General features: G+C 39.9%; 1 protein-coding gene across 10 annotated transcripts in view; it reads left to right on the top strand.

Annotated features, from left to right (window-relative positions):
• The first annotated feature begins 79 nt into the window (after positions 1 to 79).
• LOC110970751 (centrosomal protein of 95 kDa-like) overlaps positions 80 to 23,202 on the top strand; it is a 37,928-nt gene continuing 14,805 nt past the window's right edge. For 3 of the 10 annotated variants that reach the window (XM_051946365.1, XM_051946364.1, XM_051946367.1), the window contains exons 1-19: positions 80 to 313; positions 1,077 to 1,205; positions 2,196 to 2,303; positions 2,552 to 2,662; positions 3,199 to 3,310; positions 5,289 to 5,407; positions 5,844 to 6,055; positions 6,889 to 6,955; positions 7,220 to 7,287; positions 7,531 to 7,727; positions 9,361 to 9,487; positions 9,824 to 9,941; positions 10,201 to 10,412; positions 11,526 to 11,621; positions 12,473 to 12,623; positions 20,044 to 20,213; positions 20,320 to 20,394; positions 20,479 to 20,631; positions 21,394 to 21,540. In XM_051946365.1, the coding sequence (XP_051802325.1) occupies positions 289 to 313; positions 1,077 to 1,205; positions 2,196 to 2,303; positions 2,552 to 2,662; positions 3,199 to 3,310; positions 5,289 to 5,407; positions 5,844 to 6,055; positions 6,889 to 6,955; positions 7,220 to 7,287; positions 7,531 to 7,727; positions 9,361 to 9,487; positions 9,824 to 9,941; positions 10,201 to 10,412; positions 11,526 to 11,621; positions 12,473 to 12,623; positions 20,044 to 20,213; positions 20,320 to 20,394; positions 20,479 to 20,631; positions 21,394 to 21,540 (2,397 nt within the window). In that variant the 5' untranslated portion in view covers positions 80 to 288. Of the gene's footprint in view, positions 314 to 1,076; positions 1,206 to 2,195; positions 2,304 to 2,551; positions 2,663 to 3,198; positions 3,311 to 5,288; positions 5,408 to 5,843; positions 6,056 to 6,888; positions 6,956 to 7,219; positions 7,288 to 7,530; positions 7,728 to 9,360; positions 9,488 to 9,823; positions 9,942 to 10,200; positions 10,413 to 11,525; positions 11,622 to 12,472; positions 12,624 to 20,043; positions 20,214 to 20,319; positions 20,395 to 20,478; positions 20,632 to 21,393; positions 21,541 to 21,649; positions 21,722 to 22,198; position 23,202 lie in introns of those variants that run through there. The other 7 variants (XM_051946361.1, XM_051946368.1, XM_051946363.1 and 4 more) reach the window with 7 other exon arrangements.

Here is a 23,202-nt window from a genome sequence, read left to right as displayed (position 1 = left end):
TAATCTTGGTATTTGTTGGCGCTCACATAAACGTCACCAGCAGAGGGCGCTGTGCACCAATCGAAAGGCACTTCCGGAAACAAACGCCGACCAGCCGACCAATCAGGGAGGAGCTCAGTTTTAAATGAGAGCAGATAGTTCCTTCTCTCTGTTCCTGAAAAACCACAACAACACAAACAACGAGTCTGACTGCTGAGGCTAGGACCGGCACTCTGGGACTTTACGAGACAATTTCACAGCGAGTCAGTAGTTTTTGGGCTACAGCTGCCTCTTGTCGACAGCTGTTTCATGGGAACCCAGGAGGGAGAGAGAGGTAAGGCTGCCGACGCTCCTGTCCGGGTAAAGCTAGCGACACGTAACGCTAACTTCCAGCTGCTAACGTTAGCTGCCAGGTTAATGTCGCTGTCCTGTTGTCAGTGAGCCTTTCACCAGCTGTGTATATTTTAGAGATAGCTTAAAGGAAGGAGTCGCCTTTGCTGTTTAAATTTCTTTGAAAATGCCCCCGTTAGCAAACATTAGCAACGTTAGCTAGCTACTCTTGAGTTAACTCAACCGATAAAGTTGGCGTAAACAACGTTAAAGGTGACTCAAAGATGGCAGGTAGATTCAGAAAATAGTTTTATTTTTGTTTTTTCATCCCAAATACGTGGCCACCGGCATTATTTATTTTTATGTGTGCAATTTATACCGGTATTTTCAAACGGCAGCTAGTGTAGTTAGCAGCTGGTATGTATGAGTCAGGGAGACATGACTCCCCGCTCCTAAGCTGAAGTTTGCCGGGCAATTGTGATTAGATTACATGATCAACGTTATCACCCATAGAAGAGACAATGGACCTGATTTATGAATAAACAACCAGTGAATGTCATCACAATGACTTGAACACAGTCATTTTTCATACACCACACTGTTTATAGCTGAAGATGTGCTGCACATGAACTGATGTTTCTCTTTTAGCTTTTCCATACCGTCTGGTTTTATTATTCTTTAGGAATATTTTACAGAAATTATGTTCTGATGTTCTGCCGAAAGACTTTACTGTTAGAAGAACACGGTTCCATTTTTTTTTCGTGCAGACTGGGTCGATGTGGCAAATGATCTTCTCAGCAAGTGTCACCTGAAGTTAAGGCTGAGGATACTCACTGACTGTAATGCGGATGTTTTCATTGCTTTGTATGAGAGCATTTTGGGGGAGAAAGTTCCAGGTAAGAGCAACGTATAGATCTATAAAATGTAATTAATAACGTAAAATTTTAAATATTAGTAACATTGCTATTGACATTATTAATTAATAATCAGAGTGCATCAAATGCAATATCCAGATTGCAGGAGCTGCAATTTTGTATGAAGGTACAGCATATCACCACATAATATTTATTGTGGTGCTACAGAGATGTCACAGCCTATTATATTATCAATTATATTATGAAAATGTAAGAGAACATGTTTGTTTTGCATAGATGGGAGTAAAAATTGCATCATGATTTTGGAGCTTTTTTTTGTTTTTAGCAGAGAAGAAATGCCGTTATTTCCATTCTCATATGTTGACTCTTGTTTCCATTGTAATATCTGTCAAAACCATATTTTGTATATTATTCATTTGCTACCACCAGGTGCCAAAATGACTGGTCAATAAGTCAATTAGTAGATCAGCAGAATAATGGTGAGCAACTTCTTTGATAAGAAGTGCAGTTTTAGGTCATGTTTGTAAAGGTTAAAATGCTAAATATTCTCTGATGATTCCAGCTTTCCAGTTGTGACTTTGTGTGAAGTTATAATATCTTCAATATACTGAGTTTTTTAAGTGTAGACTAGAGAAAAGAGTTAAACTAATGAAGTTTATTTTCATTTTTCATCACCTGATATTCTGAGACAAACTAAATAATTGATTAACATGGCAAATAATGAGCACTAGGCAATAAAAGTAATCATAATTTTTAGTCTTAACGAGGACATTTAAATTCTAAACAGAAGGCTACTAACTGAGGTTTCCCAAGACCAGCCATGCCTTTATGAGCTCCTTCCTTTATTGAAAGAACAGGAAAGAGTTAAAGTGAAAGCCCAAAGTGTTCAAGGATGTAACTGTGAATGCTTGTTTCTGTAAGCTTAGCACTGTTGGACATGTATGTGTTTTTCACTCTCATGCGTACAAACTTTGCTTATTCCCATTTGTGTGTTTTTATTTGTATGTTTAGATTATATTGCAGCACCATGCAGTCAAGAGGACGATGTCCATAATGTTCAGTGTGTGATTGATTCACTGTCTTTGGATTACCTTCAGATCAGCCTCTCGCACATTACAGGTATAAGAAAAAACATTTGTAACATCATATCAGTTGAAATACCCATGTATTAAAGTTTCAGTTTATTCCTACATACTTGGATTAACTTGAAATGAATAAATAAGTCACCATCAAATGGCATTATTTTGCACCGCATAGGCAATTAATGTTATTTCCTGATGGATATCCAGAAAAACAAGGGCTGTACGTCTTCTTTTTTCCTTCAACATTAAAAATGTATAATGCTCAGAATGTCCATGTGTTTGCAGGAGAAAATGTTGTCAGAGGGGATGGAGAGTCTATCAAGAACCTCCTGGAAATCTTCGACGGCCTCCTGGAATATCTTAACGAGGAGATAAATGAGGAATCACAGAATGGTGGTAGGCGGATGATTTGTCACTTTGACATTTTGAAGATGTGACAGCTGAAAAAAGCTGAATGTCATAACTGAACTGTTACTAAAATAATTAGCTTTAGTACCCCAATAACCTTGTACCAGGCTGTGTATGGTGATGTGAATTCAGTTTTTTCTTTTTATGGCTAAGTTAAAGAATCATTAGCAGTGATGACAGTGCTACAGTGTTACATTTCACTTCTGCATTTCTTCATGTGGTTAGTAAAGTTGGTTCATCATTGAGTTTACTTTTGTGCAAAAGAAAAAAACAACTATTGTAAATCAGACTTTTTGATTGTGAGCCTTTGTGATTTACCTTTTAGTATTTTTGATGTGATATTTCACAGCACTGTATCTTTGGCATTTTGTCAGGCAGTTTGTTGACTGTGTGTGTTCGTTCCTCTTTTAAATTCCATGGAGGCCATTACGTGTTTTAAGCACGACTTTTGCTCTCTCATTTGAGTTTTATTCTTTAGTTTTCTGTCTCACCCTCTGTGTCATTTGTGCAATTCTTGTTTTCAGAAGAACTGAATGACAGTCTCAATGAAGATGAAAACAAGGAGCCCACAAGTTGTGACACCACAGAGCAGGAGGAGGCCAAGCTGGAGGGGGCATCCTTATCGTCCAGTGTAGAGTAAGAGCTTCACATAGATGCACTTTATACACTCTACATACTATGTAACACAAGATGGCTTTATGAAACATGGCCTATATTGTGTTCATATTTCATTTATAAGTAAATCAGCCTGGTTTATCATTTAAATTTATGATATTGAAAGTGGCATGGGTTATATGTGTGGAAACAAAAGGAGCTGGTGTGTATTAGAGTTCTAAAAGCTTGGTAAGATATGACCAAGCATCTACATTTTTAAATATGTTGTCCACCTGTATTTGATTCATAACAACTACAGACTCAGAAAATGAATTACTTTTTGTGGCATTATTTAAAAAGGATATTTATGTGTAGGGCTGCACAGCTGCTTGGTGGTTAGCACTGTCATATCACAGCTAACCAGGTATCTTCTTGGTTTGCATCCCGGCCTGGGATCTTTCTGTGTAGAGTTTTGCATGTTCTCCCTCTGCATGCGTGGGTTTTCTCTGGGTACTCCGGCTTCCTCCTACAGTCCAAAAACATGCTCAGGTTAATTGGTGATTCTAAATTGTCCGTAAGTGTGAAAGCGATTGTGATTGTTTGTCTGTATATGTAGTCCTGTGATAGACTGGTGACCTGTCCAGCATGTCCCCTGCCTTCACCCTAAGTCAGCTGGGATAGGCTCCAGCACCCTGCGATGAGGAATAAGTGATGGATGGATCGATACTCATATGCAGATGTTGTATTTACACTTTGTCAGTCATGGAGAATGCAGTGTATTAACCTAACTACAGGGTGACCCAAAAATTTGGAAACAAATGAAAAGTCTATAATCCAAATAATATAATGTTAATCAGTACACAGATATATTCAGAAGAGTAACAGATTAGTGTAAAACAAACATATTTCGACATGTTCATGTTTATTTCTTGTACAAAGTTGTGAACGTTTCCACCAACTGGTTACACTAGTATCTTCTGGAATGTGTCTTCATTCATGCTTATGAAGGTTCCTCAAACTGGCCAGTAAATGTTGCCTCATAGTACTTTTGGATGTTTAAAAAAAATTAAAACTGTCAGATACTTTACCATCAAGAGTTTTGAAATCTGACACTGATGGCCTGCATTTTGAAGTTATGCTCCAGCATACCTGGACCTTATGGTTCTATTAATTTTCTTCCAAGTTATTGCACTCGGCATATACTATGCTTTTAAGTTATTTTATTATGGTAGAACAAAAATAGGTAAAGTAAGAGTGAATTCATGCACCCCCAACTCAAATAGACACTGCAGTTAAACTTTGTTTCCAAACTTTTGGGTCTCTCTGTAGTACTTAATGTGCTAACTTAACAATTACAGACTGCTGTATTTGTGTTGAGCTCTACCGTAAATGAAAACACTTTTTACAGGGAGGTGTGTTACACATAACTCTGGCATAATATCCATCAGCTTTAGTGGAGCTCCGACTGTACGTCCTGTTGACATACCATCCAACTAGCAGCAGTGTAAATATGGAAAGGTCACAAGCACATGTTTACATATTACCTTTTTGAGTGCAGGTAGCGACTCTGCTGGTGTATTTATGAACACTCTTCCAAACTGATAACATGAGTTATTGAACTATGTAAATGGCTCTTGTTATTGTGGTGGTAATGAAAACAACAGATTAACCACTGATATGGCTTTGTTTGAGTCATGCTCTGTACTTGAGAATTAATTCTTGTTCGCGCAGCATCGGTGCTGATATGAACACTGCCTTGACCCAATCTTTGCTGTGGCTTGGATCCCGAAAAATCACAAAATTTTAGCATCAAAACAAATTATTTCTATGTTTTTAGTGCCACACTTGAATTCAGTAGAACTCTGTCCCTTTTAAAGTCAAATGTATGCAGCAGCTTGTCACCCAGATCAACACAGAAAGGGAGAGATACAGTAAATGCAGTATATCAAAGTAAATGTCCAGTGACTTAACATAGTGCACTGTGACCCTTTGGTAGATCATATCATTTTCTGTCATTCAGATCTGCTGTCCCGTCCAGCAAACAGTCCCTCCATTCCTGGAATGCTGAGGAGTTGGGATCAGCTAGTGAGCTCATTGGGCTGGGAGTCTCTGCACGAACATTTGTAGACAAACAAGAAGGTAAGACATGCAAATAAAGCTCAGCTTGACTTCTGTTAGTGAAAGTGAGTTGTTTAGCAAAATGTGTAGTTGCTTTTCGGTATACAATATTAACCACAGGTTTTTCTTTGGGTTTTGTGGTTTAATTAAGAGGTATCAAAAATTCACTGCATGTTTTTGCTGGAAACTATTTTGTAGCTCTGAAAGCACATTCGTTGGTTTATGTCTTGAATGTAGTTTTTGTTCTAGTTGTCTTGGCATACTAGTTATCTGTCCTGCTGTGTGGCTTTACTGCAAACCACAAATTAAGTATCAACAGTAATTGTAGCAGACAAGACATAACAGTGATATCTGTGGTCTGTCACTTCATGTTGCCTTCAACCATCCCTTGTGTTTTCATTGATTTATTATTACAATATCTCTTGAAATACAACTGATTAATTCATTCATATTCTAGGACCAGCAGATGCAGTCACCACCTCTGGTCCTGTGGACCACGAAGAAGCTCCACAGACTGAGCCGATGCACTCAGCCATTGCTCTGCAGCCACCAAACCAGAGCGACACCCCCCACTGTCCTGACATCAGCCCACACTCACCCAGCCAAGTTCCCACAGCTGGTTTCAACATGGTTCACACTGAGGAGGAAGTAACTGCTGTCACTACAGAGGTATTCTTATCATACAGCATCACAAAGGGTAGTTGTGTTACAGTCAGTTCGAGTCACCTAAAACAAGTTTTAAAATAAATCTGATGTGTTATTACACTACATTTCTTCTTTTTTTTATAAACATAGATGCACATTTACACCGCACTCTTTGTGATTTTTGTGGCAGTACAGGAAGGATAAACATTTGCTGACTAGGCCTCATCGACTCCTTCCAAACACAAGTAGTTACTTCTGTAATATACTCCTGCTTTCACTTGTCAGATGTACTTCTGTTTCACAAAACTTCACCAATATTCACTTACTTAACCACTAAATATACATTTTAAGTGACAGCCGTCGTTTGGATGTGTTTAATATTAGAATAACACCTTATTCAAGATGATAAATAAGGACTTTAAATCTGTTTGTCACATTTTCTAAGTGTGTGCCACCTAGTCTTTGCTTCCTGAGAAAATCTCTGGAATCAGGAAGTGGTGTCTTTACACCATCACACTTTGTGAGATCACATATGGTAACAGGTCCTGGCATGTACATGACCTGGTGTTATGTGGCTTACACAACTTAACCTATGGCCTGCCTCTACAACTGAGAGCACACAAGTTTTTCTTCATCAGTCTTTTGAGTTACTTGTTTATACTTTGACCCATCACCAAGGCCGTTATGTTCTGAAAAATCTTGTATCTGGTGATTGATTTAAAAAAAAATCTTAAGCTGTGCACAATGCTCAAGACTAAATATTCTCACTGTGTATTTACTGTTAATATCCTCTGCTTGACTTCACAATGGACTCTTCTTTCTGTGTTCCTGCTTTTGTCTCATTATCTTTTTCACAGACCTCTAAGGTAGCTGAGACTGTTGTCACCAATGGAGTGCAGTCTCCTGCACTTCGCCCGTCACCTGGTGAGTCAAAACACATTTACCTTCAGTGTCAGTAAGAAGAACATGTTAAGTGTTTCAAGTAGAACTGTGTATAGCATGTCACTGAATTAAGAAAGCCTCTTAGACTTTGATCAGAATGGTAGTTGTGACCGAATGTGCAGTGGTTCTCAGGGCAACTAGCCGCTTGAACAGTTCATCTACCATGCTGCTGTGACTGCAGTGCAAATCTCCCAGCTGAGTGAAGTGTCATTTAGTTCTTGATATCATGTCTTGTTTAATGTCCAGCTGCGAGTGAGAAGTCTTTGTCCCGCCAACAAAGAGCCAGGACAGAAGTGGAGGGGGAGACACTAGAGGTAAGAGAACAGCAAGCCTTTACTTGTACCAGTTTTACTGTCTGTTCCAAAGGCATAAAAACATGTTTGGATCCTTGGTGTTTCAGAATTTGGTCAGCCCTTGTAAGCAGCCCATCTGGGGATCATTTTTAGATCTGTACGCTGGTTGCTCTGTGAAATAGTATAGCATAAATGACAGGGACTGCGACAAACAGTTAACTTATATGAAGTTAAATTAACACAAGTTTTTTCCCCTAATTTCAGCCAACGAATGGAGGCCCTAGGAGGGTTTTATTCCGCACACAGCCAGATGTGCTCTTCCTCACCCTGCAAGAGGAGATGACACCCACCACCCTTTCTCCACCAGACACAGAAGAGGAAGACCAAGATGATGAAGATCTGCGTTTGACACAAAGATTACAGGACAGAAGGATAGGTCGCAGAGAGAGGACGGGACACAGGTAAGACTTTAGACTCAACCTATCGTTAAAGAAGTAGAATAATTTCTGCTTGCTGACTGGCACCGTGGAGCTCGGCTGGCATTTGCCATAGAACACAGGAATTTCCGAGTCCACCACTGGTGTCCTGTGCTTTTCACAGATGAGAGCAGATTCAGCCTGAGCGCATGTGACAGACATGAAAGGGTCTGGAGAAGCCGTGGAGAACGTTATGCTGCCTGTAACATTGTTCAGCATGACCGGTTTGGTGGTGGGTCAGTGATGGTGTGGGGAGGTAGCCTAGCTTAGCTAGACTGTATCCCCTTTATAAGGGATATACAGGAATACGGTCTAGCCCTCCTCCATTGACACATTTTGACAGGTTTTCAAGCTCCGAGCAGATCAGACCGAACCAATCAGAGCACCAGAGGCAGGAGTTAACGATGCGACCGCAACAGAGCAAGGTTTCTCTTGTGCGCTTTCCTCTGTTTTGCACGGGCTGAATTTGTCCTTAAAACCTCAACAAGAAGCAGCTCTTAAAGCTTTTCTTTTAAAAAGGATGTATTTTTAATTCCGGCAGGCTGTACGATAGAATGCGTAATGCTGCCCTCCACTGTTGAAAGGGAGAGCTTAGATTTTTCTCAGGACCCCTGTACGGCGAAGGAAGCTGTTAAAACTACAAAACATCATGGCGGAAAGGCAATTGTTAGGTCGCTTAGTGATTGCGTCACACATGTGTTACGCTGATTGGCTCTCTCCAATTCAAGCTGTGATCGGTAGTCCCACCTCTGGGCTAGATTTGGTTCAATGGAGCAGTTTCAGACTGACTTTATGTGTATTTGTAATACACAATATAAAGGCTGTCTGGTCCCCAGGCAAGTGGGGAGGCATATCCATGGAGGGACGCACAGACCTCTACAGGCTGGACAATGGCATTCTGACTGCCATTAGGTATCAGGATGAAATCCTTTGACCCATTGTCAGACCCTACATTGGTGCAGTGGTCCTGGATTCCTTCTGGTGCACGACAATGCCCAGTCTTATGTGGTAAGAGAACTCATGCAGTTCCTGGAGGATGAAGGAACTGATACCGTTAGCTGGCCCCCATGCTCATCTGACCTGAATCCAATAGAACACCTTTGAAACATTATGTTTTGTTCCATCCAACACCATCAGGTTGCTCCTCAGACTGTCCAGGAGCTCAGCGATGCCCTGGTCCAGTTCTGGGAGGAGATAACCCAGGACATCATCCGTCGTCTCATTCAGAGCTTGTCCCGACATCGTCAGTCATGCATACAAGCACATGGAGGCCATACAAACTACTGAATACCATTTTGAGTTGCTGCCAAGGAATTTCAGAAAGATGGACTAGCCTGCTACATCAGTTTTTCACTTTGATTTTGGGGTGTCTTGAATTTAGCCCTCCTGGGGGGTTGATAATTTTCATTCCCATCAAACAGTGTGGCACTTTTCATTCCTAACACATTATCCAGTCCATATCAATGCTAATATCCAGTTTTTTTCCCCGTATGGAAATATGATGCATTTTCAAAGTGTTACTTTAATTTTTTTGAGCAGTGTATGTCATGTTCAAACAATGCAGTAATGAATATTTATTGATTATCCAACCATCTCTGCATGTGTGCTTTCTATGTAGAAACAAAACAGCACAAGAAGACTTTGAAGAGCCTTTGTCTTATCGCAGACAGAGGAACAAGAAAGCAGAAGAGGAGTTGCATCACATATCTGAGAATCTCTCCCATCGACTAGAGGAACTTGATCAGGTATTTGCTTTGCTTTGTTCTTTTTAGTGGATCACAGAGGTTAGTGAGGCCACAACATATAAGTAGTTTATATAAGAGCAGTGGTTATTGGTTTAATCTTTACTGAATGTGTTACTGATTTGTTGGTTGTGGGTGGGAGTACTTGCTCTCTATCACTCATTTCAATACAGTTTGCCTCATTCCAGCAGAACCATCCACACAGTGTCAACACTGTTTTTCATGGAGCCGTGGTTGCATAATCTTTAGTCTTTGGTAACTGTGTGCTTACACCATCTTTGTATTTGTGTAATGGCCCTTTTAACATGTGCAACCATGTGTTCTGCGTAATTCTTGTAGATGCTTAAACGAGTTCTGGGTGAAAGTGGAGAGTCCAGTGACGTCAGGGAAGAGGACAAGCAGTCCCACCACAGCGACAGCATCATGGAGTGCCGCCGGACTCCCAGACAACAAACGGGTACGCGAACATTTGGCTAAAAATGTAGTGGACATATTTTAAAAAGAGTACAACCTGCACTCTTGTGTTTATGTGTTGCATTGACAACAAGCTGCAAAAGCATGCCACAAGTTTGAATGTGTCAGGCAGCCTAAATAGTCTGCCAATTGCATAAAAATTAAGTTGCAGAGATTTGTAGTTGAGATATATATATGTAAAATCTTAACCTCTTGCGGTCCCATGCAGATTAAGAAGTGTTTTGAATTGAAACATTTAATAGTTTCAGGAACGTCCTATCCTGAATCCACCCTCCGGACACGCTCCTTGTCTCCCTCGCCTCCACGAGTCCATCCCTCCCTACAGGGACAGCTGCAGGACGCCATGGCAGAGGCCTTGAGTCTGGATGACGGGAAACAAACCAACCTCACAGTTTCTCATCATCCAAGGCGAGGAGAGCTCCACCACAGAGCGTCTCACAGAAAACATAGCAAGGTATTAACGCGGTCACTGAGGTGTCTCCTAAATGCTCTTTACTGTGTATTATATATTCATGCATTGAAGGTGCAAGTGTTCTGTTAGAACTACTATACACACTGCCGTGTTCAAGAATGAAATTCTTCACAACTGGCTGTAAAATGCAGACTGTTCAGTAGATTTAATGTTGGGGTAACCAGAATTCTGGAAAAGAGGAAAAGAAATACAGCCCCTCTCCTGTAGCTCTTCCTGTCCCCTCCCACTAAACAAACACAACTGTAGGCACCGGCTTCAAACATACAAAAATAGTCAAAAAAAGAGAAATCATTTACTTGTGCCTTCATATGGGGTTCTCTCCTCATCTAGCCTATTTCACTGCTACATCTGACTCTCACTTTGTTGTGCACTGATTTAAAAAGGCCTGTCATAGATTAGCTTTTCTAAAGCCTGACAGTGGAGCCAAGAGCAGGTTAAAAAATGTAGTTTCCTGTTTGACCACTGAAATTACACTACGCTTTAATGTAATTTACCCTCCCCCAGTGATAACAAAAACATACTGTGTTCCCAGCTTTAAATGCTACATGCAGCCTGACTGGGACGTTGTTAACAGTAGTTTAGGGACAATCCGGACCAAATTGACGGATTATTATCAACCTCTGGTGACAACCGTTTTTTTTTCCCATTTACCTTGTTAATATGTTTTTGTGCTGTTATTGGTTTCTCATAATTTTTCCATGTGTAAATGCTAGAAGACATAGTTAACTTTAAGCCATTTTAAGGCAGGACAGATTGTTTTCATGATAAAAACTCTTCTAAATATGTAACTTTGATACAAAGAATACAACCAGATAAAGACATTAAGAAATGCAAGAACTAAATTTATGCTCTTCTGTATTGCCATGTGGAATATCATCATTGTTGGTTTCAATCAGATTCAACAGTAATTGCAGTTTTAAAGATACATCAACAAGTTATGTACTTGCTGGATTGCTACAGTAATTTACCTTCTTATATCAGTGAGTTAATTAAAACCAAAGCTAAAAAGTAATATTCAAGTTAAAGTAAGCTGCTTCTGGCTCTATTAATCATGTTCTATTGTTGGATAACTGAATAGTTCTCTTTCTGTTTTAGCATCTGGTGAACAAGGCCTATGAAGAGGAGTTGAAAAGATACGAAGACAAAGAACGAACAGAACTGGACAAAGCACGTCTCAAAGCACAGGAAGCTGTAAGTCATTTGTGTGATGTCTAGTATAGTTTGAGTGCCGTAAGAACTCCTCCCTGCAATGAAAGAGGCAGTATAACCCAGTAACAGTTGCATCCACTAGGGGAAAAAAAAGCTTGTACATTGTTCAGCTGTATGGCTTATCGGCTTTTATCATTTCCAACAGTACATTTTTACAAATAGATTGAGGAATACCACAGGATTAAGCTTAATTAAATGAAAAGACAGAGGCTAGACACTCGTAAACACTCATTTCTCATGTAAATATAATTGTGGTGAATAACCTGAAAAATCTGGAATTTGCAAATCGTGTTTTCCAGCTGTAGACAGGTTTTAGACAAATCATAAAATCTGGAAAGTTTTTTTTATATCAAGGTCATTCATGTCCACTGTCCCTGTTTGTCATAGTTACTTAGTTGTGTACTTCCTTTAATGTGTGTGTTACTGACTTGTAAACTTCATAAGAAAGAACAGTTTGGGGAATTTTATTATACACGGGGAGATAATGTCTATTTATCAGTTTTTGTAATAATCGTGAATCTTATCAATAGCATGAAAAATTTTCATGTGTTTATCCAAAAAAAATGCAGTTCGTTATAACACAATAAAGACATTGGTATGTGTTCAAAAATGTGCTTTCCAATAATAGGTCTAGGAAAACATCCCCTCAATATACAACTTTTTGTGAAAAAACATCGCCTGCCCCTTCATTTGCTGAAGGAGAACTTTGAAGTTTAACTCAAAAGTTTACTTCATATGAAGATTACTGCCTTAAATGAAGCATTCTGTTTGCTTGCAAGTGTTGAGAAATTTGTTCTAGTTTACTAAACTGTGACTCTTGTTTATGTGTGTAGGAGCGGGAGTACAGAGAGGCCATACTGGGGGATGTTTCTGAAGCGCCCAGAGTGCCTCCAGCTAAAACAAAGGCTCAGCACAGGTCACAACGTCACAGACAAACCACATCAGCACAGAGACGGCTGGACGCCCCCAGGAAAGCTCCATCAAGTAAGTCACACTTCTAAATTTACCCTGTGGACCTTTCAGAGTTGTTTACAGTAAACGTCTCATTCATTTGTACTTAAACTGCAGCACTGCTGGATTATAACTTGAAATAAAATTGAATTTATATAGTATCTCCAATACTTCAAGTGCGATTAGTGTTACAAAACTTGGAAAAACCTAGAATGAAAATCCACAACATTTTTTCATGTGTCCACAGATGTTGACAATGCAAGAAGCATTAGGGTTCAACATAGACTTTTTCTACCTTCATTATTATTTTATGTTGTTTTCCATACACATGTTGGCTTTGTTTAAAAACAGCCTGCAGTTCAACCCAGGCCACCTAAATGTCCGTTTAAAGCAGTGGAGTTGTATGTATTTTATTGGCTGCACCTTGGAATTGTTTTTTTTTTTTTTACAGAATCTGTTTGCAGTAAATGATTCATTTGTGGCAAAAGTTTTAATTAGACATTTAGAATATAATGATTTCGATAAAATCACAATTTTAAGCTTAAATTTGGTTACGTTTTCAGACTGAACAGTATATACCATATGGTTTTCACATTTCCGTGCCCTGATAGATGGTGTAATTTGGGTGATACTTTTTTTTTTAAGATAATATACCTTTCAAACCCACCAGCAGGCTTTGGGGTTTAAAGGTTTCACAATGTTTCCCTGTCCACAATGGCACCTATATTTTAAAACAGCATTTCTTACTTCTGGTGAGCAAAACAAAGGTTCTGCCTCTGTGTTCTTTATTACAAAATTAAACATTATTATTATTAATTTGAAGGATTGTTTGTTATCATCAAGCATGTCGACAAAATGATGATCCATCGTAAGGCACATCTGAAACTGGGTTTATGTCCAGGTTCAGATTCATTAAGTCAGTCAAATCCAAGAAGAAAACGGTCGAGTCTCGGGTCTCTACTGGGTCGTGGGACTTGACGATTCAGAAATGTTTTTATTGAGCTGTGAAGACTGAGCCTTGGCGTTTACAGACACTTTGTCCTTTGGAGGTTTCCTCTTGTGTGGCTTATGAATGTTCATATTTTTAGCTTCAGGCTGACTGGCCCACTTTCGCTGATAATCACAGAAGTAACATTTCTGGTAGGCTATGAGGTAAGAATCGCGAGTGTGTTTGGTGCAGCGGCACGTTCTGTTGCACTTGGGGCAGTTCTTCATCAGCTGCAGGATGGCCTCCTCATCTACAATGTGCTGTGGAGTTGGTCTGAAATGCATCAAAAAGACCGCTGAGAAATTGTGACGAAGCTACAGGTTGAAACATACATATGTTGTCACCGAATAAATTTTCACAGGTGAAGCACTACAAAAGGGTGTTAACCTGTACTGTAGCCAAACAGGGAACAAAAAAAAGATTTCAATTAATCTACAGTGTAATTTCAACCTAAATTGTTTAGTTGGAATACGGTGACATGGTTACTAGTTTACTTACTTCTCCATGGTTGAGGCGCACATCTCTGACAGATTTAACGGAGTGCCTGAAAACATAATATGAAGGTATGGTTAGTCAGAGGCATCTCTCTTTAAATCAACAGTTGGAATACATTTCAGACAAAGACACACTGACCCTATCATAACTGTTACCACATCAGTGGTTGACACCAGGCTGAGGAACATCAAAAAATTATTGGTAAAAAAAATTGTTTTCCAGCAGGCTCAATGAGGAGTATACCGAAAGAAAACTGCGTTTTCTTTAATCCACCAAAACTGAAGACCTCAATCATTCCCTTTTGCTAAGTTCACAACTTCAGAGTGGGAGATCTGGACTGTTTGGTTTCTGAACAGTGAGATGGGTGTGTAAAGGATGTAAAACTTCTGTTTGATTTCCCACTGTAGATTTTCATAAAGACAATTAAATGAAAGGTGCAAACTCAAACCACAGACGGCTTTTGAAGCAATGACTCATCTGTTGTCCATAAATGCTTATACTCAGTGTTTGAATGCTCTCCTACAATAAAAGTGCACACAAAAGTAGAAAATATTTGTGCACATTATTATGTTATACACAATACACTGCAATGAGTTCATGCAGACTGTCAGAGTTCAATAAGTAGAAACAGATATTCACCTGATACTTGCATAGAAATACAAACTGTGACTATGTACTGTATTTATAGTCTTAATAATGAATCATACATGCACTTGTACAGATAATCTGCCATAAATAGTAGAGCTCATTCACTGACTCACCTGCAAACTGGTCTTGAGGTGTGTTCATTTCTGTCCAGTTGTCTTGCAGCTGGAAAACACCATAAAACACGGAAACACTAAACATCTGGTATAAATAGAAATAAAAAGGTAGGTTCACCCTGACAAGGTAAAGATTTTCTAAAGCACAGCTTTCCATTTTGTGGATAATCTGTTGAAATACAGAAAAGGGTTAAAGGGGAACTTCTGTTTTTTTAACCTGGGGTCTTTTTTCATGTCATTTCATACATGTGAGTGATGGAGAAATGAATTTTCGACATAGCTCCAGTATTTAGCCAGGCAGGCAGCTTCGCAGCTCAGCTAGCGAAAAGTATCCAAATCTCGGGACGCTAGAAAGCAAATCTCGTTCCGAAATGGCGCGATAGAATCAAAACAAACTGTGATAAACAGATATAAACTAAACTGCTGTTGGGAGGCACACAAAACATTAGCCAATAACGTACCTGCACTCCGCCCGCAGCTGGTGTCTCCCATCTAGGAACTGCACTTTTCCTCAAAAAAACGTGTTTGGGATTTGCTCGCCTCTTTGATCTGCAGTAATCATCCCGGTCAAAATGGTCGCTGCAGATTCTGTGGTCGGCACGTCGAAGTGCATCAACTGGAGTTTCACGGTCCATTTGTAAAACGTTTAGCCACAACTTTAGCGTTTCCTTCTCCGAGTACGGTAGTCTGTGAAAGCTGCGCGAAGTGTAGCGCACCATTCTGTTGCCACAACTCGGAAATGCGCACTGACGACCCATTAGTTTTACCAGGTTTAGAAAAACTAACTGTTCTGTAATTCAACACAAAATCGCTCTATTCGTCTCTCTTCATCTGAGGCAAACAGCCGTTTCCCCCACCGGTGTTTTGGCGCGAGCTATCGCGCGATTTCGGAACGAGATTTGCTTTCTAGCGTCCCGAGATTTGGATACAGACCACAACAAATAGCGATCGCCAAGTAATGTGGAGGTTTTCGTTCACTTCTCATCTCTAGTATGTTGTGGGACACTCGTTGAGACTATCCGAGCCGGTCAGCGTGGGGGGGAGGGGGGGAGGGGGGGAGGGAGGGGGGGAGGGGGGAGCACGTTAGGGCGGACTTTGACGCGGGGGGGCAAGTTGCCCCATACTTTTCGCTAGCTGAGCTGCGAAGCTGCCTGCCTGGCTAAATACTGGAGCTATGTCGAAAATTCAATTCTCCATCACTCGCATGTATGGAATGACATATGAAAACAGACCTCAGGTTGAAAAAAAAAAACGAAGTTCCCTTAAAGGTTAGAGATTCTTTCAAGCACAGTTTCTGATGTCTGGAACTTTTATGCAAATATTGAAAGATAGAAATTTCACAGCTTTTTTTTTTTTTTTTTGCATCTGGCCCATATTAGACCAAGTCCAAATCTAAAAGCACTATATTTAGACAGATCAAATGTGGACTAGATTGTCTCTAAAAGGTTAAAGAGTCTGTCAGGCACAGTTTCTGATTTGTAAAACCTTTATTCTGTTTGTGAAAATGCAGAAAAAGAAGATTTCATTGATCAGAACAAGTCTAGGGTTGGAAACCAGTGTTTATAAACAGGTGAAATCAATGTCAGATTATCCCAGAGAGGCCAAAGATTCTTTCAAGCAGTTGTGAAAATGCAAAAAGGGTAGATTCCACTGTTTTGTTGTTGTGGGTTTTGTCTAAACCCACAACATTTAGACTGGTCATATTTGAACAACATTTTCCCAGAGTGGCTTAAGAATATTTAAAGGCAAAGTTTGTAATTTGTGAATGACAGGCCTTTATTGTACTCCATCAGACTAATAAAGGAGGTGATATACAGTCATTTAGAGCCAAGGTACCTCTGGTGTTTCCCATCTGCGAAGGTTTTCCACTTCAGTCGGGACTTTGGGGCATTTTCCACACGGGCACCTGCTCACACGGTCATATTCAGAAACAAAAACACACATCGCTTGTTATTGAGACACTAAATCAAACATTACATGTCACAGTCAGCAGGTAAAGATTGTAATATTCACCAGACAAAGTCGTCCAGCTGCGGATGTTCAAACTCTCCGTCCGGCTCAGATTCGGGCTCGAACATGTACGGCTGGATCCGAAAGGTTTCCATGTCCAGTCCGTTTCTCGATAAATTCTGCCGTTTTTAATTTCTTGAAGCCTCCTCACCGCTGTCCTGCACTTAAGTGATCTTCCGCCACGAAAACGAGAACCGTCCGCGGGAGCGCGCACAGCTGCGGATGCGTGTGCAGCGGCTTTTATCCGGATCAAACAGTCCTAACATGCAAATACAGCTTTAGGTTTGTTGTATTGATGTGGAGGGTCGACACCATAGATATATACAAACGTCGACACAACAGTAACAACAACACCACTGCCATCCAGCCAGTCCCGACTTTATTATGGTCCCCCGTGCAACCAGTGCAACAGACAGAAGGTTCCTATGCATTTGATAACGATAAAGGATTGGCTCACCTAATATATATACCTTAGTATTTTTTTGTTTCCCATAACCTAATAATCACAGTTGTGGCCACAAATGTGGAATTGTATTGTTTCTGATGTTTATGCATTTGCTATAACTAATATCCTTATTTATATTTCGAAATTAGACAATAATTAATACAATATTTTAGTTTTTATTTAATTTAGCATATATTTAACCAGGTTAGTCCCATTGACATCAAAAATCTGCTTTAAAAGGGAGACCTGGAGGGCAGCAGCATAGTCGCGTTAAAAAACAGTAAACAACAGATAAAATTAACAGCATTAAGACTTGCTTGCATATAGCACTTGCACACAGACAAAGTTGACTGTAATGATTTCACCAGAACTTTAAACTCATTCAGTGTAACGAGGGCTTGAAGTTGAAGTTCAGATTGCAATTTATTCCAAATATCAGGTGCAGAAAACCTAAATGCTTTCTTGCCCATTTCAGATTGTACTTTGGGGACGACAAATTGCAGAGTATCCATAGATTGGACATTCTGACCTCCATGCTTTCTTGTTTAATGGCAAGACAAATAGGAAGAAACGATAGCCTGAACGATTCAGTAAATAAACACATACCAATGACTGAGACGTCAGGCACTTAAAGATGTCCAGTTAACTTTAGAATGAAGTTAAAATATACCCATGGTTATATATAAAATGAACCAAACCCAATCACTTTTGTTAGTACCCCTCTGCATTATTTTACCTCAGCTGTGCCATGAATACAACCAATACAGTTTCATTTATTCCTTTAAATATCCATATATAGATACTTCGTTGATCCCCCTTCCAGGTATCCGCTAGCTCACCTGTTATGTACAAGATAAATAAAGGAACAGTGTACAAAAGAGCATGCAAATTGTGTGCAAAATGTACGGATAAAAAAAATAGCAACAAGATGCCTAATTGCTGTTATTTACAGAAATGTAAATGCAAAAATTGTTAGTTTTTACATTAAGGTGCAAATTGGTGGTATTTACAATAAAATGGAGTATTACAAGAGTACAAAAGGTGCACTGTGAAAATGGCACTAATAATAAATAGTATATAGATGGTTTAGTTAAATCACTGGAATGCCACAGTCAAGAGTCAAAAGATTGTCTCCTGACTCCCTTTGACTATCTTGAAAAGCGGGGTATTATTTTTATTATTGCATTATGGTTATATTTTAAGGATTATAACTCGCCCAGTCTTTTTTTTAAAATCAGAATAATAATGCATTTTATAAAATGGTTTTGTGCGTTATCGTAACACATCTATCGTATTAGCAGCAGAGTATTCTTGCGTTTGTTTTACTGCAACATTTTACTGTATTTTTCTTGTTTACTGCATATAATTGATTGTATCAGGGTTTCTGCAGGGCATTAATAGTCATTAAATTGATTTTGTGAAAATTAAGGCCTTAAATGGCTTTAAAATCATTAAATTTGATTCTCAGTGGCATTAAAAATCCTTTGTGCAGTTTTCAAGATGATATAATAATATATGAAGAGTTTATTTGCAAAAACAGAACTCCATTTTGATAAATTGTCAGAATAGTTTTTTATTGTTTACTTGAGATAATATCAGTCAAACTGAAGCTGAGTGGATTTGACTCAGCAGAAAAATACATGACACGTTTTTGCAAATAAACTCTTCATATAATTATAGACTGCAATTCTTCAGATATGTGCATCTGTATAAACATGCCGGACCATTGTGATAATTGTTCCAACTGGTCGAGTATCGGCAGGCTGGACCAGGTGGAGGAGAGCTGTGAAATGCAAATTCCAGCAAAAATGGCTAAAAATAACATAGCCTAGCCACGCTAGACCCAGCTCTTAAGACACAAGGGTCTAGGGAAGCTCGACAGGGAGGGAGGCGGGCTAAAAGGTTGTCTATCAAATCACTCTGCAGCAACTGGGTAGGTATACAACCAATCAGTGCAACGAATAGGCTGACGTAGTTCCTAGAGCGCCGGCGGATTGTGGCTAAGTCCCATTAGCTTCCCAACCAGCGGAGCCAACTGGTATGTTAAGGATTTGCCATATCCTGTCGGCATAAGTCCAAATACGTCTTTCTTCTCAATGAAACACTTCAGTGCCGTCCTTTGTTTATCTTTCAAGTTGAATTTTAGCTTCAAATCTTTAAGGGCTGTGGCCAAAGCCGAGTCGAAAGATAACTGTTTATTGTGCGCCAGTTGTTTCTGTCAGAATCGTCGCGCCTCTGTCGTCACTTAGTTACGCCCGCCTTCTGACTCAACAGCCTTATGGAGGGTAACTAGACCCACCCTGGCAGAGAATTAAATTCGTCGCCGTGGGTTGTCTAGCGCAGCTAGGCTATAAAAAAACATGGAATTCAGAAAATGACTACAGCCTGTCGGTGGTCAGGGGTGGTTTCTGGATTCAGAAGTAGTGAAATGTAGGGACAGTTTTCATATAAACATTATCTTTTACAAAAAAAAAACAAACCCATGTAATTTATTGAGTTCACGATCATGGCATTAAAATTTTTACAGTATGACATTAAAATGTCATTAAAAAGCATTAAATCTGACTGGCTGATTTCTGCAGAAACCCTGTGTACAGCGCTACTGTTGAAACAAAGTGTTAAATAATCATAATCTTAAAGAGCAGGTACATATAATGTATGTGGGATTGCAGGTCAATACAAACATCTAGAAACTCCTAGTTCTGTCAAAAACAATATTAAATGTTCTGGTTTGTGTCCCCTTGTTCTCTCCAGTGAAAATAAAAGAGAACGAGCTCCTGCCTGTACTCCGGGAGGAGCTGCCTCACCTTCACATCTCCTCTCACGCCCTGGATCGGATGTGGGAGCAGCAGATGCAGCAGGTGGACAGACTCCACGCCACGTCATTCTCTCACAGCCAGCGCCGCAGCAAACTCTCCAGCCAGGTAAGAAAATAGCCATCTTCTCTGCCTTCTTTTAAACCTGTCCTGTGCTGGACCATTTAGTTAACAGACAGCGGATTACATACGTAAACTACTGCTTGTCTTGCAGGTGGAGGAAGCCCAGAGGAAACATGACCTGCTGGTGGAGATCATCCGTAAAGAACAGGACCACAACAGGCGCCTGGTGAGCATCGACACGTGTACAGCATGCAGTATTTCTCCTACAAAGCTGGATAGTTAAGAGCTAAAAATATGGTTGATTCTTCAGAGGGACTTCAAAGATCGAATCCAGCAGCAGAAGTCGACACAGAACAGACTGAGGGAACAGAGGCAGCAGATAGCTCGCGCCAAGAAGTACCACAACGACTACCACGTTCAGCACCGTGCTCGGCTCATGAGGGCTCGCACCAAGGAGGAGAGGGTGAGTGCTGGAGGCTGTTAAGAACTTCAGTTACCTACGATAGCTGTGTTCCTATAGTGTATTTTATGTATATTTTGAAGCAACACATTAGAAAAAGTTAATGCAAAGGGCACAAATCTGAGCGTGAACTGAGAAAGGTGTTTCTCCTTTTATGTCCTGTTTTGAAAAAGCTCCAACAGACCAAATATTTAGTTTGAGCTTCTTGTATTATATTCCTCTCCAGACAGCATGAACCAATAACAACTGACTTAAGAGAATCATTACAACTACAACAATTTTTTCAAGACTTCAAACTATTTTTCTCAATTCTTATGAACATAACAAGCCTTTTCCTATTTCCTTTGTTTCTTTATTTTTGTTACATGGCTAATATTGATTTATCTTCATCATCATAAAAAGTAATCAATGCATATGTAATGTAAAATGCTGAAAAATCCTACAGTTCCCCCCAGTTTTCATTATGACATTATCAAGCAGATTAAGATTTAATTGAAGTAAGACTGAGAAACACAGCCAGTAAAGTCATTTTTGAGGCTAAAGCCAGCAAACATTTGATTTTTTTTTTTTTTTTTTTTTGATGGCTTTTGCTCAAACTCAAACTTGATTACTTTAGGTGGTTCTGTCTTAAAAACTCTGCACGTAAACATTTGTGTAGGTGTTTCTGATGAATTGAGAGCTGTAGGAGAATACCCAAAGAATAAATATACAATGTGAGCACATCTGTTGGGTGATGTCATGACCCAGGTATGGTTGTGTGTGCAGATGTTTCGGCAGCTGTTTGAGGAGGGTTTGGAGGTGCAGAAGGTGCGCTTAAGAGAGCAGAGAGCCTACGCCAGAGAGCAGCGACTGGAGCATCAGAGACGACACCAAGATCAGATCAAGTCCATGGAGAACTACTACAAAGATCAAGTAAGGCACAAACACGATCTTCTGTTTAACCAGGAAGTAACACACTTGTTGTGTATGCTTTAAAATCGACAGTTTTCAGGTGAGGTGTGATTTTATTTCTCTCTCTCAGTTTTCACTACTTGCTGAAAAACTTGCACAAGAGCGGCAGGAGATCCAGGTTCGGAAAAAAGCTCAAGAAAAGGTAAAGTCTTTGCTCATTATTGTGATGAATTAGGGCATGTGTCAAACTCAAGGCCCCTAAAATGATCTCACGGGCCGGATATGGCCCGCGAGATCATTTTACATTGATTTATTGTTATTAATGGCCCGACGATATGAAGCGCTGATAACACACAAACTACAGATCCCATAATGCAGTGCAACAGCTGCCTTGCCTGGGAACATTTACAGGTTGAGAATATTACTTGTAATGTATACTGTGTGCGGAGGGGTCACACATACGGTCCGCGGAACCGGTACCGGACCGCCAGATAAAAAGATCAGTTAGAGCTGAGAGACGAGCATGGAAGCTTTTTGTCGTGCCAATTTTCAAACCACACATCATCATACACACATTTTATCTAACTGTGTAGTCTGAAGTCACTTTTTTCTCCCCAGGGATTTTTTTGAAAAAAATTCACCATTTAATCTATTTTAAAACACTCTCCATTCCATGCAGGCTCTTCTAAAGATGAAGCGAGAGCTGCGTTCCAGGATGGAGCGTGAGATCGGTGAACTGCAGAGGATTATCATCCAGAACGACGAGGACGACTACTTCCAGGATCTGGAGGTCCAGAGGCTGAGGAATCGGGTCCAGATGGCGTCCTTCCAGTACAACACTAGCTATCTGCACTGACCAGGGAAGCTACCAACATCTGGTTTAGGCTCCAGTCAATCAAGGGAATGTGCTGCAAAAGACTTTTCTGCTATTTACAACCAAGGGGTACGAGAATCTGATGCATGAACAGTACTGTCGCCTCAGGCATCTTCCTTCAGAGATTTGCACAGGAAGAGGAAAGTCACATTCTAAGAACTTAAAAAAGATTATTGATTTATTAATGAACTGAACACACTCCAACAAAATGTAGCTATTAGCTAATTTAGCTAACTCTTCCTCTCACCTCAGCTGCTACACCTGAACTTAAAGACACCTTGGACCAAGTCCCCTTCTTCCTTGGGTTTGAGTACTTCTTGATAACTAGAATGTTTTAACTTCCTCACTGTGCGGTTATTGTGTGCTGTCAATGTAGCAAGAAAAAAAAATAGTAAAATGTTCTTCTTTTTGCCAAATAAGGACCACGGATGCAAATTTAATAAGTATGAATGTCCCCCACTGACAAGACTTAACTTCCTTTTTTTTTCCTTTAATGTGCGATGTCATCCTTTAACATTTTAACCCTTACAGTGGATTATTTATTTTTTAACTTTAATGATGTTTGATTTTTAAATTAACCTAGTGTGGTTGTGGATCACTGGGTGGGCGATGATAATCTGTGCTTTGTAACTTTTCCTTTTCCTCAGCTCTGTGTGATTGTTTTTAACTCTGTCACTACTTAAGACATGATGGATTTCAACTAATACACCAAAGGGTTCTGATGCTAGAGCACGGTCTACTGACATCGTACCTGATGAGCACAGAGTGTCCTGTCGTCACCCATTAAATGTGTGGGCCCAGTCCTCTCT

The sequence above is a fragment of the Acanthochromis polyacanthus genome, chromosome 3 (assembly GCF_021347895.1).
Source record: "Acanthochromis polyacanthus isolate Apoly-LR-REF ecotype Palm Island chromosome 3, KAUST_Apoly_ChrSc, whole genome shotgun sequence".
Classification (NCBI taxonomy): domain Eukaryota; kingdom Metazoa; phylum Chordata; class Actinopteri; family Pomacentridae; genus Acanthochromis; species Acanthochromis polyacanthus.
Note: the sequence above shows the minus strand (reverse complement) of the source record. Positions and strands in the feature narration are given on the sequence as shown.